This window comes from Plecotus auritus (genome assembly GCF_963455305.1).
Source record: "Plecotus auritus genome assembly, chromosome: 9".
NCBI lineage: Eukaryota > Metazoa > Chordata > Mammalia > Chiroptera > Vespertilionidae > Plecotus > Plecotus auritus.
In genome coordinates this window covers 22,197,422-22,212,612 of record NC_137783.1, presented here as the reverse complement: position 1 = coordinate 22,212,612, position 15,191 = coordinate 22,197,422, and the positions used below count along the sequence as shown (strand labels likewise).

General features: G+C 44.0%; 1 protein-coding gene across 5 annotated transcripts; it reads right to left on the bottom strand.

The window, feature by feature from the left end:
- Positions 1-146: 146 nt before the first annotated feature.
- On the bottom strand, positions 147-13,280 carry MORN4 (MORN repeat containing 4). 5 transcript variants are annotated; one of them, XM_080641310.1, is made up of 5 exons: positions 13,227-13,280; positions 3,872-3,964; positions 2,055-2,169; positions 1,546-1,655; positions 147-1,288 (listed from the first exon to the last, which is right to left on the bottom strand). In XM_080641310.1, exons 2-5 carry the CDS (start codon positions 3,936-3,938, stop codon positions 1,140-1,142), a joined length of 441 nt encoding a protein of 146 aa, XP_080497436.1. In that variant the 5' UTR covers positions 3,939-3,964; positions 13,227-13,280; the 3' UTR covers positions 147-1,139. The 5 variants fall into 5 exon arrangements, with proteins under 5 accessions (XP_080497436.1, XP_080497434.1, XP_080497437.1 ...); XM_080641308.1 differs by lacking the exon at positions 13,227-13,280 and adding an exon at positions 12,799-12,951; XM_080641311.1 differs by lacking the exon at positions 13,227-13,280 and adding an exon at positions 12,799-12,939 and having other exon boundaries at positions 3,923-3,964.
- Between the last annotated feature and the right edge of the window lie 1,911 nt (positions 13,281-15,191).

The following is a 15,191-nucleotide window of genomic DNA, read 5'->3' as shown; positions in this document are numbered from 1 at the left end:
GTTGAACCAGTGACCTCTCTCAGTGCACGGGACGACACTCAACCAACTGAGTCACACTGGCCAGGGTTGTGATTAATTTTTAGAAACAACAAATGGGTTAGTATTCATGAGGACACATAACAAGAAAGTCAAGAAAATTAAGTATAGGCAGTTCTGGTAGTTTTATTCCTCATAAACACCTGTTTCTACAGTACCATTCAAAGAATAAATAGAGGCACACGGCTATAATTTCCACCATAATCTGCTATTGAGGAGACATTCAGTGTGAGGATAAAGGGGTGGAGTGGGGTGGGGTGGGGTGGGGTGTGTTCGGGTCACAGGGTAACTGGAGGCCTCTGTGAAGAACTGTGCAGAGATCCTATCAGTCAAGATCTGATCCCCAGGCCTGATGGCCAAGGCTTGTGGTGGAAGAGTTACAGTGAACCAAATGCAAGGAGCCAAATGCTCGGTTAGTTCACCAGGGTTCCAGGATGGTTCCAATTCTACCTAAACTACTGGTCCACTGGGAAGGAGCTATGTCGGCCCTAAGGATTCAGTGCACTCCATGGTGGGACCTGATACGGCCCAGAGAGGTCTGCCCTTTGCCCTGGAGTAAGTAATAAATACAAGTTATAAGATGACTGTTTACATCAGTCTCTTTCTTGACTATCCCATAAAGGAATCCTGCCCCATGTCTAATGAAGGAGAGAGGCACAAATGGGGAGTATCTGCTAGAATTCAGGTGAGCAAGACAGCTTGTCAAGTCAGGGGAAGGGAAACAGGACTGTTACCTAATCCTTTACAGGGGATATATGTGGATCATCCACCCCAAACACAAGCAGAATGAAGAGATTCTGCCTCACTTAGCAGAAAAGGAAGTGCAAGGCAGCGGCAGGTCTGCACTCGGAAACCCAGGGTGTTGGGGACAGAGAGCACCAACAGTGAGACAAGGGAAAGACAGAACTGGTAACCACTGCTGCAGGGCCTGGGCCATAGTCCTCAGAACAACTTCTCTGTGGCCGCATCCCTGACTGGCAGGTGATGTGGCACAGCACAAGGTCATGTCATCTCCTCTCACATCTGGTTCATTTGTTCCCCTCGAGTGAATAGCGGGGCATCTGCTTTACCCAATACTTGTCAGCTGGTGCACAAAGCGCCCATCAGGCGGTGAGATTCCTGGCTGACTTGGAGGCGCTCTGGGCTCGCTGTACGACCGCGGAACACTTCTCACGCCGCAGCAGCTTGTTGTTCTCAAACAGACCTTCGTTGCGGGGTATTCCGTGGGACCCATCGGGGAAAGTCAGCAGGCCTTTGAGGGAGACAGGAAATATGGGAGTGACAATGGCATCAATGATTCAGAGAACAGCTTGACAGGTAGAGGCCGAGGAAAAGAAACCTCACAGCCTTCTCAGGAGTACTCTGGCGGTAAGTCTGACGAATAGGCAGGCATTCGGGCACTATCACTATGGATTGCTGGGCATCCATAGAAGGATTAGAGCTAACAGGGTATACTTCCACCCATATTGGGCTCACCTAAGTCTCCCATCCTGCTGGGCTGCAACTTACCAAAGCCATCTACTCTGCCGTTTTTAAATTCCCCCTCAAAGGTCATGTTGTCGTGTCGAATGAAGACTCCGACGCCATTAAACTTGCCCTGGGCAAACTCCCCCTCATACCTGCAGAAACACAAGATGTTAGCCTTTAGTGGGGTAGTGAGCTGTCCAAGTTACCTCTTACAAGCAGCTACCAGTATGTGTTATTTATGAATGCCACGGAGCAAAGCTGATTCCACTTACCTCAGAGCTCTACCACCCCAGTCTCATTCAGCAGAGAAGGGTCAGAGAGTATGTATATGAGGCCCCCTAATCTCAAGGAAATTAACAGAGCAGTGGAGGGAGGGAGGTCACTCACCTCTTGCCATTTCAAACTTTAGATCTATAAAAAACTCATGCTACTCCTTGTCTATTGTCAGAAGGCCTAGAACAAGCTCTTGTTTGACCAGATATTTATTACTATCATTTTTAGATCAGATTCCCCCTAGTTTAAGGCTGAGAAAAGAATGAACCAGTACCCACCTTGAGCCATCTGAGAAGGTCAGTACCCCAAAGCCACAGAAGAGCCCATTCTCAAAATGACCCAGGTAGGTGCCACCATCTGCAAACATCAGTTGACCAAAACCATGTCTGCGGCCTGAGCAAAGAGAAGGACAGATGTCAGGTTGGGATGGGGCAGCTTCCGGGTCCCCTCTCACTGGCTAACATCCCTTACCTTCCACACCCGACCCACAAAGGAAAGAAGAGAAGCAGTGACATTATCAGGGAAGAGGACAAAAACCCAGAGTCATAACCTGGCTCCTGCGACCTTCCCACCTTAAGTCACAGCTATCAGATTGGGAGCAGGTCTCTCTAAGCATGAAAGATGAGAGAGCACTTAAAAATAGCACACAGGGCCTTACTGTGTGCCGTCACTCTCCTAAGCACTTTGTATATATCATCTTATTTAATCTTCACGAGAGCTTTATGAGGTAGGTATAGTACTATTATTATTTTCATTTAACGGATGTGGAAACCAAGGCAAAAGGAAGCTAAATAACTTGCTCAAGATCCTAGAGCAGTGGTCGGCAAACCGTGGCTCGCGAGCCACATGCGGCTCTTTGGCCCCTTGAGTGTGGCTCTTCCACAAAATACCATGGCCTGGGCGAGTCTATTTTGAAGAAGTGGCGTTAGAAGGAGTTTAAGTTTAAAAAATTTGGCTCTCAAAAGAAATTTCAATCGTTGTACTGTTGATATTTGGCTCTGTTGACTAATGAGTTTGCTGACCACTGTCCTAGAGCAATTAAGTCATTGAGCGAGAATGCAAACACAGCAGGCAACCTGACCTGACAGCCCTCAACACTTAACTACATTGCCACTCTGAGAAAAATAAAAGTATAGCACTTAGCATTGTGAAGCTATTGCAAACCTATCAGCCTGACTGGCAACACTGGCTTGAGCTCTGCTACATCAGTAAGCTGAGCTCACCCACTGCCCTGGCCAGAAAACAGAGCAAGAGGCAGCTCTTTTGATGGACGGAGACTCCCAGCAGAGCCTCAGGAAGTCTCTCCTCTCAAGGTCATATTAAAGAGGACAGCAGGTGTTTAGGAGGCAGGAGAAAGGCTGGCGATGTACAGAGACAAGGTCACATCCCATCGGCACAATTTCCCCTCTCAAGGCTCAAGAATTCATCAGCGGCAGGATCCACCATGAAAAGAATGAGGCACATGTCCGGAAACTGTGAAATGTTCTTCATTGACACAACTGCCTCCTTGGGGCAGTTCCTGGCTTGCTGGGCTTGCTAGGACTGGATCCAGGGGACTTTTAAGTGGCCACATTGTTTCCAAATGAACATCATTGAACTAATTCCTGTATAGTCTCAGGCTCCCAAGAATTTTACCATTCCTAAGAATAGATACTTGCAGATGTAATAAACTGTCACAGGAAATTCAAGGCAATGAATGTCATTTGCTCTTGAGTGCCTGCCCTAATTTCCTTAAATTCTTAAGATTCATTGGCATCAAGTCATTGCAATAACTTCTGTATGTTCTGATTTATGGGCACTCAAAATAATTCCTTTACTCTGCTAAGTACATTAACACTTAGAAAAACAATTCCCAAATAATATCACTAAAAGATAGAAGGGTTAAAACATAATTTAGAAGTAGAAAGACTTAACTTACTTCTGGAGGTTGAATTAACAATGGTATTTTTTAACTTCTTTATTTATAATCCTAAAATTGAATAAGGGAAAAGCACTATCATATTAAATCTTGGAGTAAGACCTGAAGATGAATAAAGTCCTGAAGTATTATCCTTCAGCCAAATATTTATCACTGATACCCCAGGGGTCCTCTCACCCTCCTTCCACTCGCCACGATATTCCTCCCCACTCGAGTAGGTGAAGGAACCTTTTGTCAGGGTCATGGTGACAGCTTACAGAAGGATGAACACTGCAGGACACAAGCAGAGGAGAACCAGTGTCACAGGATGGCTGGAGGAAAGCCCTCAAAGCAACTTTGTAGATACATTCTAAAGGCTACCAGCTCAGTCAGTGCATACCACCTTGAGTACACTTAACAAAACTACCCACTCTCCAACCATCACCATCACCACCTCTGCCCAAGCACTCTTATTCCTCCTACTTGTCTTTAAAGTTTTCAGCCAGTTCCAACTTTCTATGAGCTGAGATAGAAATTTAGGGTTAATCTACAAATATTTTATTGATACCTGCTATATACTTAGTCAATGTGTAAAATACAGTCTCTTTCCTCAATATAAGTGTATAATCTAGTTTAAAAACATTGAATAATATGAGAAATAATATAATTAGCTGCCAAACTGGATGGCAGAGATTAACAAAGACAAGAGGTGGGCAGAATTTAACACAAGCAGTGAAGAGGGCAAAGGGCAATTCCAGACTGAGAAGACACGGGGAATGAAAGCATAAAGAGTAACGCGAACACAAGATGTTCAGGAGGAAAAGAAGAAGCTGGGTCTTCTAGAGCTGAAGGTTTAGGGAGTAATAGGAAATAAATTTGTCAGCCTAAACCTTAAATTTGAAAAGAACCTCTTAGATTTAATCCAAACTCCCTCACTTTATAGTTGGAGAAACAGAAGCTCAGAGAGTTAAAAGCTAGTCAGTGACCAACCTGGAACTAGTACGCAGGCCTTCCCTGACTGCTAGTGTTTCCCATGCACTCCGGCTCTGCCTTTAGGGTCAGGCGAGTGTGAGGAGACCTTTCCAGTTAGGCAGAAGGGTTTCTAGCTGATAAGGTGGGTAAAGAGAAAGCTTCAGGGGGGTGGGAGGGTTGAACAGGGATGTAACATGATGAAACCAAAGTTTAGGGAAAATGAAATTGGCATCAGGAAGCAGAATGGACTCGGGCAGCAAAAACCTACAGCCAGGGAGAAGCTGGCAAGGCAGGAGATGTGATAATTCAGTAGATTGTGAAAATGAACACAAATTATTCCCCCTCCACTCAGATCCTCCCACTAAGAGACAGATTGTTTATCCCTCCACCCACTGGACATGGGTGGGTTATGTAACGAATGGAACGTCAGCAAAGGTGACGTAGCAGAGGTTGAAGAGCACTCTTGCCCTCTTGCTGCACTTGGACTGTTCTGTCCCCAGGTGAAAAAGTCCAGGCTAGTGTGCTGGCTGATGAGAGGCCACCTGGAGTGGCTGTCCCAGCTGACCACAGAAGCCTTGGTGAGCTCAGGCAAGACCAGAAGAGCGGCCCTTCTGAGCACAGCCCCAAATTCTTAGCCCACAGAATCACAGCCTAAAGACATGGTTATTTTAAGCCACTTGTTTTGGGGTGATGCATTACTCAGCAAAAGCTAACTGATACACCCAGATATGAGATCATAAGGCCTGAGCGAGGGGGATAACAGAGTAATGGGAGCAGAAGGAATAACTATGACAGATATATCATAGGAAAGAACAACCACTACCATCACCCAATAACATTTGAGGACTAGCTCATTATGGCTTCACACGAGTGGTAAAATAATGTTTTTATTCAAGGATATACTATAAAAGAGATTTAAGATACCCAAACTATCATTAAGTATAAATAGAGAGAAATAAAATCATTTGACATATTTAAAAAATGCAATCCCTTTTTCCTTTTTAAATCCCCTAGGTCTTTTTTACTCACCCCGTCTCCAGAATGAAATAATACTATGTTTTCTCAAGTGATTGTAACTATGCATAGTCCTAGGCCCACACCCAGATCTACTGAATCAGATTCTGTACAGTTAGAGCCTGGGAATCTGCAGTGTTAACAAGCACATCATTAGATTCTTACACAACTGAAAGTTTGTGGATTACTACTCCAATAAATGGAAATGCTGTGTGTGAAGAACTCTACTGTGTAAATCACCATCGGAAGGTCCCCTGTTATTAATAATTAACCTGGAGTCTGACCCTCAGGCACCTGACTGATTCCAACAGGACAAGTGCGCCTCTTATTCAGAGCACTAAGGTCAGACCTGGAGGACAACTTTTTTTTAAGTCCCCGTGGGCCTGGTGCCAACTGCTAGCTTCCTTTCCCTTCAAGTCCCAGAGAAGCCCAAATCACACACAGCGTTAAGGGTTGTAATGATGTCTCCATTATGGAAAATCAAGGGGTTACAAAGAGTAGGTTCCATAGTACAAGAAAATCTGGCATCTTTTATTTTTAAAATGGTGCTTTAAATGTTCAACTAAAACAAGGCATACATTGTTTTCTCCAAATGGTGGTGGGTGGACAGTGCTGCATTGTTTATAGTCCACGCCCAGCTCTAAACCTCAGTCTCCTCCTCTATAAAGTGGAGATAATTACCTACTTCACAGAGTTAGCATGCGGATTAAATGAAATAGCATTCATGAAAGTACCCAGAACACTGTCTAGCCCTGTCCTTTAAATGTTGTTCTTCTCCTCCTTCAAAGAGACACCTATACTCACACACTTACTATAATGGAAATTTCTCTAAAGTCTCAGTATAAAAATGCTACCAACATAATTTAAATAGCATTTTGGGGGGAAAAGTCAGCAATTTTGACTAATGAGGTAAATACTAAGTAGAGGAAATGCAAACGACAGCTGCCACCCATCTGTTCTTTATCAACACCCTATAACGGGTGGGCAAACTTTTTGACTTGAGGGCCACAATGGGTTCTTAAACTGGACCGGAGGGCCGGAACAAAAGCATGGATGGAGTGTTTGTGTGAACTAATATAAATTCAAAGTAAAGGAGCGGCGGGGAGAGCAAGAGAACTGGATATAACAGCCGGATCTGGCCCGCGGGCCGTAGTTTGCCCACGGCTGCCCTATAAGATATTTTAATGTTGGCCTATGTCATAATAATTTTTGATACAGATGCCACATGCCCAGAAATGGTCTGATGTGAAATCAGCCTGGCCTGAACAGAGCAGGGCCCAGTCACATATTCTAGGCCTGGCTCTGCCTCAGAGCCCCAGTTTCATCCCAGCTAGGAGGATAGATGAGTTCTGAGACCCGCTGTGGTCTCACCCAGACATGGAGGAACATTCATTTTTACCCCCATAATGAAGGACAGCTTTGTGGAGGCACTTCTAGAAATGTTTGGGAGTCAATCTCATAGGTCCACCAATCAGGGACTTTCTCACTTTTTAGTTACTCAGAAAGTCCATGTCCAGGGTCTTTCATATAATAGAAGGTAGCCTGAGAAAAGGATCATTTTCTTCTTAAAGCCCCTCAAAACCTGTGGGGCTGTTTTCTCAGAGAGATGATGCTTTCTCTGTCCCATCAATGTTCCACAAGGTCAGCATCCAGTTTCAAGTGCACAATTCTCTTATCGTCAGCCCAGCATCAGAGTGAGCCTGGGGTGGAGGTCAACGTAACTCCATTGCAAATACAACATTAATGAGAGGAAGAGAAACAGTGTTCCATCAAAACTGCTGGGCACTGAGTTAGCTAGAGGTTATCTTCAGTGGCTTCCCAGAACAAATTAAGCCAGAGTGATGGTAGTGCTTGTTCTTTCCTATGATGTATCTACCAAATTTCCATTCCTAAAAGTCAGCTTATGGTACAAATCTGAACTATCTCATTCCTTCAAAACAAGCCAGAATCTGAAAGGCTATATCTTCTACTAAGTCTTACGACTAAACAACCATTCCAAAATATAAACACAAAATCATTCTTTATACAGAAGATAAGGGCATTTCCTTTAAATGTTAGGCAGCAGTTAACTTGTCTTCACTCAAAACTTTGGAAGGAGTTATTGCAGTGCAATTTGAGGAATCAGATTGACCACATAGGGACTCAGGGGGAGCCGCCTCTTGTTTACTTTTTCTTAAGGCCACACGAAACTCCCAGATAGTGGCATCCCACCTCGTCTCAGAGGGACCAGTAAAAGGTCTCTGAAAGAAAGGGAACATCAACTCTCAACGTAACCCTGCCACCATGCTCTCCCATTGTTTTCAAAAGTGCATACTATACTACAAATTTCCATTCCTTTTTGATCTAGGAACATAGAGCAAACTCCCTTCAATAGTTACTTTTCAAAATAAAGTCCATAGCCTAAAACAGTGGTCGGCAAACTCATTAGTCAACAGAGCCAAATATCAACAGTATAACGACTGAAATTTCTTTTGAGAGCCAAATTTTTTAAACTTAAACTTCTTCTAATGCCACTTCTTCAGAATAGACTCGCCCAGGCTGTGGTATTTTGTGGAAGAGCCACACTCAAGGGGCCAAAAAGCCACATGTGGCTTGTGAGCCGCAGTTTGCTGACCACTGGCCTAAAACACAATCAGAAGTGCTAATTAAAGGGAACACATATTGAATCCATGGGACTAAGGCCATGGTTAAACACATTTGACTAGAAATTTCTACCTTTGTCCAAATAATTGATATTGTCACTGCCTGGGTCAGTGTCAGGATTTTCATTTAGCATTTCTGTAATTAGACATGCTAAGTAATACTCAGTTGTATAGCCACTGATCCAGAAAAAATTACACCAGTTAAGATGGTCATTGGGATAAATCTAGTTTAATAAAGTATAGTCAATGCTAATGAAGACTGAAAACCCAATCTATACATATAAAAGCCTAAGTGACTGAACGACCGAAGGACCAGTCGACCGAATGACTGGTCGCTATGACACACACTGACCACCAGGGGGCAGATGCTCAACGCAGGAGCTGCCCCCTGGTGGTCAGTGTACTCCCACAGCCAACCTCCCACGGCCGGCCAACCTCCCGCAGTTCCTCTTCCCGGCTAGCCGGCCAACCTTCCACAGTCTCTCCCTGCACCGGCCAACCTCCCTTGATCCCTCCCCCTGGCCAGCCAACCTCCCTTGGTCCCTCCCCTCAGCCCACCAACCTCCCGATCTGCCCCAATCGCTGGCCAGGCCAAGGGACCCCACCCGTGCACGAATTCGTGCACCAGGCCTCTAGTACTTTAATAAGGATGCAAATCAGTATTTGTATCAGTTATTCAAAGAGACTAGATGGCCTACGAGTTTAGGCTTCAGCTATCTATATGGAATCTAGTCACAAAGTCAAGATAATTCATGCTTCTTCTCAGAAGATACTCAACCTTTGTTCTTTTGTTGGATGGGTTGCAAAGAATCAATCCAAACATTTATGTAAAAGGAAAATGACTCGGAGAAACCAAGATGGCGGCATAGGTAAACACCTAAACTGCTGCCTCGCACAACAATTTCAAAACTACAACTAAAAGACAAAATGGACATCATCCAGAAACACAGGAAGGCTGGCTGAGTGGAAATTCTACAACTAAAAGGAAAGAAAAAAGCACACTAAGACTCAGAGGAGCTGCAGAAGGCACAGGTACGGAGGTGCACGCGGAGAGGGCTGGCAACTGAGTGCGCGGCTGGCTTTCTCAATCAGGAGGGAGACAAAGGCTCCCAACTGCTCTGAACTCCAGCTCTGGGCGAGACTCTGGGGATCCAGACTCATTCAGGGAGAAAATGGACTGTCTGGCAGCGGGCGAAACTCGAGGGCAGCTTTCTCTCAGAGGTGCTTGCAGCGATTACAGTGGGACACTGAGACCCAGGGGCTGAGCACAGAGGCTTTTGCAAGTCTTGTCTCATAAGGGTGTGTCCAGCACAGAAGTTCTCCCAGCATAGACACAGCTGATCCTCACAGCCAATTGGCCTGGAGGCCAATTCCTCCCAGTGAGACCAACAACAATCAAGGTTTAACTACAACAAGACTGTGCACACAGCCCACAAAGGGGTGCACCAAGAGTGTCCAACTCAGGTAACTGGGGAGGCTGAGCCACTGGGCCCTATAGGACACCTAGCACACAAAGCCACTCTATCAACTCAGGGAAGCAGCCAAAATGCGGAGACAAAGAAACAGGTCACAAATGAAAGAAATGGAGGAAAGCAAATGACTGGATATAGAGTTCAAAACCATGGTTATAAGGTTTTTCAAGAATTTTCTAGAAAAGGCCGATAAATTTAGTGAGACCCTTGAGGATATGAAAAAGGACCAACTAGAAATTAAGCATACACTGACTGAAATAAAAATAATATACAGAGATCCAACAGCAGACTAGAGGATCGCAAGAATCAAGTCAAAGATTTGAAATACAAAGAAGCAAAAGACACCCAACCAGAAAAGCAAAAAGAAAAAATAATAAAAAAATAATAATAAATAATCAAAAAATTTGAAGATAGTGTAAGGAGCCTCTAGGACAACCTCAAGCGTACCAACATCCGAATTATGGGGGAGCCAGAAGAAGAGAGAGAGCAAGATACTGAAAACCTATTTGAAGAAATAATGACAGAAAACTTCCTCCATCTGGTGAAAGAAATAGACTTACAAGTCCAGGAAGTGCAGAGAACCCCAATCAAAAGGAATCCAAAGAGGACCACACCAAGACACATCATAATTAAAATGCCAAGAGCAAAAGACAAAGAGAGAATATTAAAAGCAGCAAGAGAAAAACAGTTAGTTACCTACAAGGGAGCACCCATACAATTGTCAGCTGATTTCTCAACAGAAATTATGCAGGCCAGACAGGAGTGGCAAGAAATATTCAAAGTGATGAATAGCAAGAACCTACAACCACGATTACCCTACCCAGCAAAGCTATCATTCAGAATTGAAGGTCAGATAAAGAGCTTCACAGATAAGAAAAAGCTAAAGGAGTTCATCACCACCAAACCAGTATTATATGAAATGCTGAAAGGTATTCTTTAAGAAGAGGAAGAAGAAGAAAAAGGTAAAGATAAAAATTATGAACAACAAATACATATCTATCAATAAGTGAATCTAAAAATCAAGTGAATAAAAAATCTGATGAACAGAATAAACTGGTGAATGTAATAGAATCAGGGGCATAGAAAGGGAGTGGACTGACAATTCTCGGGGGGAAAGGGGTGTGGGGGGTGCAGGAAGAGACTGGACAAAAAGCATACACCTATGGATGAGGACAGTGGAGGGGGTGTAAGGGCAGAGGGTGGGGTGGGAACCAGGTGGAGGGGAGTTATGGGGGGGAAAAAGAGGAACAATTGTAATAATCTGAACAATAAAGATTAAAAAAATAAATAAAAGGGAAATGACTCTTTGTCCCGTCAAACAAATATATTACTAGTCTGCACAAGAGTCTATATCCCTGCTATCTTTTCTCCTGACACAGACATTTCCAAATAGAAGTCGAAGACAGGAATAACTTTTGTTTCCATTCCGTTTGCCTTTTTTTTTTTTAGAAATCAAACTTGTTAAAAAATATTTATGTATTCATAATAACCTGTGTCCAAATTCAGAGAACCTCTTAAATAAAAAAAACTAACATAAAGAGGAATAGATTTTCAGTTTAAGAATATTGTTTGGTGCCGAAACCGGTTTGGCTCAGTGGATAGAGCGTTGGCCTGCGGACTGAAGGGTCCCGGGTTCGATTCCGGTCAAGGGCATGTACCTTGGTTGCGGGCACATCCCCAGTAGGGAGTGTGCAGGAGGCGGCTGATCAATGTTTCTCTCTCATCGATGTTTCTAGCTCTCTATCCCTCTCCCTTCCTCTCTGTAAAAAAATCAATAAAATATATTTTAAAAAAAAAAAAGAATATTGTTTGGAGCCCTGGCTGGATAGCTCAGTCGGTTAGGACATCATCCCCATACACCAAAGGTGCAGGTTCCATCCGCGGTCAGGGTCCATACAAGAATCGATCAATGAATGCGTTAAAGAAGTGGAACAACAAACCAATCTCTATCTCTCTCTCTCTCTCAAGTCAATTTTTTTTAAAAAGGAATATTATTTGTAGGCAGCAACCTTAACCACCTACATATATCTTTAACATTGTCTCTCTCCCAAGCTACCATCCCCAAAGTATGATAGTTTTGTCAAAGTTTCTTCAGTTATGAAGACAGCAATTCTTAGTCTTTTAGAATCCTAAAGAGAAGAAAATGAAGGATTGGATCAACAAAGAATAAACCTAGGACAAAATTCAAAAGTTCTTTTTAAAGTGTTTTAAGTGAGCATGAAACAACTTTTTATTGTACTAGTAAGTCAAGTCTCTTTTCCTGTAAGTCTCCCTTCCACTTGAAAGGTAAACAAATGTATGGCTACTGGGTAAAGGTCTTATTTAGGAAGACTATGGGATGGTTAGATTGAAGGACCTGGGAAGAAAGTCCTAATACCAAAAAGAAAGTTAAAAAAAAAAAAAAAAAAAAAAGACGCCGTTGGGGTGACGGGGACTGCCAGGATATTATTCTATTTCATGATTAAGGAAATGACTGGTCCGGATTCAATACAGCCAAGTTACTCCTGCTGATACCCAAGCAGTTTGGACATGCTAGCTGCAGGGATGCTAGCCTCCATAAACTATCTGAGGCATCCCATTTCTCCAAACCTTAAAGGCGGGACGTCTCTCCACCACAGTGTGAGAGAGGCGGGCCCCAAGCAAACAAAGCTCTCCGTGGCAAAAGACAACATTTCCATGTCGACCTCCCCTTTCCTCCCATCACCCATCCTCGCTTCCAGAACTGCTCCTGCCCTCCACCCCGGGTCTGCTCTCCCGCTCGGGCCAGACTTTCTGCTCCCACAGGTCTGCCATCCCCACCCACCCCGCTCGCTAACCCGGGTGCTAGAGGCTCTCCCAGGCCTCGGGCCCAGCCCAGCGGTGGAAACGGGAGGCCGAGTTTGGGACCCCGGGGCAGCCGCCCTCCGGTCAGCACGTCGGGCATGGAGCCATGCTCCCCAGCCCCTGTCATCTCGGGCTGGGCTCCTCAGTCCCTTCCTCACCGCCACACTCTCCCGGCCCCCTCCCACCCGCGCTGCCAGCCAACCTGGGCTCCGCCTTTTGGGATGACCGTCACGCCCCGGCGCGGGGTTCGAGTGGCCGGCCTTCCGCTCCGCCGGCCTCACCCCTGCCACCTGTCTCTCCGCCACCCTCACCAGCGCCTGCCCCTCTTGACGCCGCCATCCCCAGCAGCCGCACTGGCCAGAATTCCCGCTGCCCATTGGCTGTTACCTAGGCAACCGGGAGCAACGCCACTCCCTATTGGCTCAGTCCGGACTCAGCGCCATCTTTGTGCGGGGCGAAGCGTCAAATATCCGAAAGAGGAACGAGGCTGACCCAGGATTCCACCTCGGCAACCCCGACTGAAAGAGAACTCAGGTCGCTCTCATCCCGGGGCAGCCTAGCCGAAATGTCAACACCAAACCAAACCAAACCAAACCGAACCGAACCGAACCAAACCAAACCAAACCAAACCTGCGTCAGACGCAACAGTGACCACCAGCTGGAGTGGCGCCGGTCCTGCTCCGATCTCCGCAGTTGTAAACGGCCCCGCCGAGGAGTTTCCAGACAGAACCTCAACACGGCTTTTGAGGTGCAGCTTTGTAAATTGTAAGGTGCTGGAGCTGGCAAACTGTAGTTTAATTAGTGCAACCCTGCGCCAGACACTGTGATATCAAGACACGTTTGCCTTCCTTGTAGGGATGTGTGTTGTCGTTGTCATTATCCAGATCCTTTGTGTTTAAAATATGCCAAGATTGAAGCAAATCAGCCCAAATACCACGCACATCAATCGGTTTATCTATGTTTATTTACTTGGAATGCAACATGATGCTAGGGCTCTGCCAGGCTGGAAAAGACACGATCACTGCTCTCAGGGGACTTACTGCTAAGTGTGGAGAAGAAAAGATTCATGCACGTGGAAAAATCCAAGACTATATTTAATTATTAAGAGAAGGCAAACTCATGAAGAGAGTAAACAGATTGCCTCTCTGAGTTGGGGTTTTTCCTCATCTGCAGGTCAGAAAATTATAATGATGATGATAAAGGCTGCCTAGGACTTTTTTTTGAAAATACAATGTCAAAAGCTCAACACTGTGTCTGAGACATTGTAAATGTCCCATAAATTGTAGTTTAAATTGTTTTAAAATACTTGAATTCTGTATTCAAATTCCATTTCTGCCACCAACAGTGTGTGGCTTCAAGCAAGCTATTAAGCTCTCTAAGAGCCTTTAAAATGAGATTGGACTAGCAGACCTATAAGATTCAATCCCGCTCCAATACTCAATGTTAATGACTGTGGTAATGACTATAGACATAATTACAGTAGTTGAGAGAGTGGAGTGTCAAGAAAATAGATCATATTATATTGGAGAATATGTGTTATAAAACATGAAGAAATAAGGTTAAATAGATTGTGGTCAATTAATGGAGAGTCCTAAAAAATTAGGCAGGAGATATGGTTTGCAAAATGTAGTTTCTTAAATAGGCAAATTCATAGACACAGAAAGTAGAATAGAGGTTACCAGAAGTTAGAGGAAGAAGAAGTTATTGGTTAATGGGTACAGAGTTTTTGTTGGGATGATGAAAGAGTTTTGGTAGAGATAGTGGTGATGATTACACCACATTGTAAATATATTTAATGTTACTGAATTGTACACTTATGAATGGTTAAAGTGATAAATATTAGGTATATGTTACCACAATAAAAAATGCAGTTTTTTCATCAAAACAGTGACACAATGAAACCAGTGTTTTAATAAAATTAATCTGGCAGTGATACCCAGAGATGATCAGAGAGAAATTGGAAGCAGAGAAACACTCAGAAGCCATTGTGAGAATGTAGCTAAGACATACTGGAATGTGGCATCAGTGAAGATGGAGAAAAAGAGGGTAAATATAAGAAAAAACTCATAGAGGTATTTGATGAGAAGCAATATAGTGTTAAAAGCATGGAGCTAGTCAGCCTGGATTTGGATCCAGCTCTGTCATTTATCAGCTTCATGACCATGGACAAGTTACTTTACTCAGCTTCCAACATCATAGAGGATGTAATGCTTGCTACGTGACGTAATCCATGTGATACACTTAAAATAATATCAGGCATTTGCTTAGCAGTTGGTAAGTGCTTGCTCTTCATAGTGTCAATGTAATTGACAGTCTTTTCAGTAAAAGGAAAGTCAAGTTCTAAGAGGTAGGTACAGAAATCCTGAGGATTTTCCATAGGAAAAAACTCAGAATTAAAGGGAGAACTCTAAATCTTGCTTTCCTTAACCATAACTTGAAGCTTAAGAGCTAACTAAGATGAATAATATAGGAAATCATCCTTAATTATTTGATGTTTGGGTAGGAAATGGAAACACGTCTTGTAACTGAAAGGTATAATTGAACCATCTGTATGGGGCTTTGCTAGAATGGTTTATTTGGCAAAATAAAAGTTTA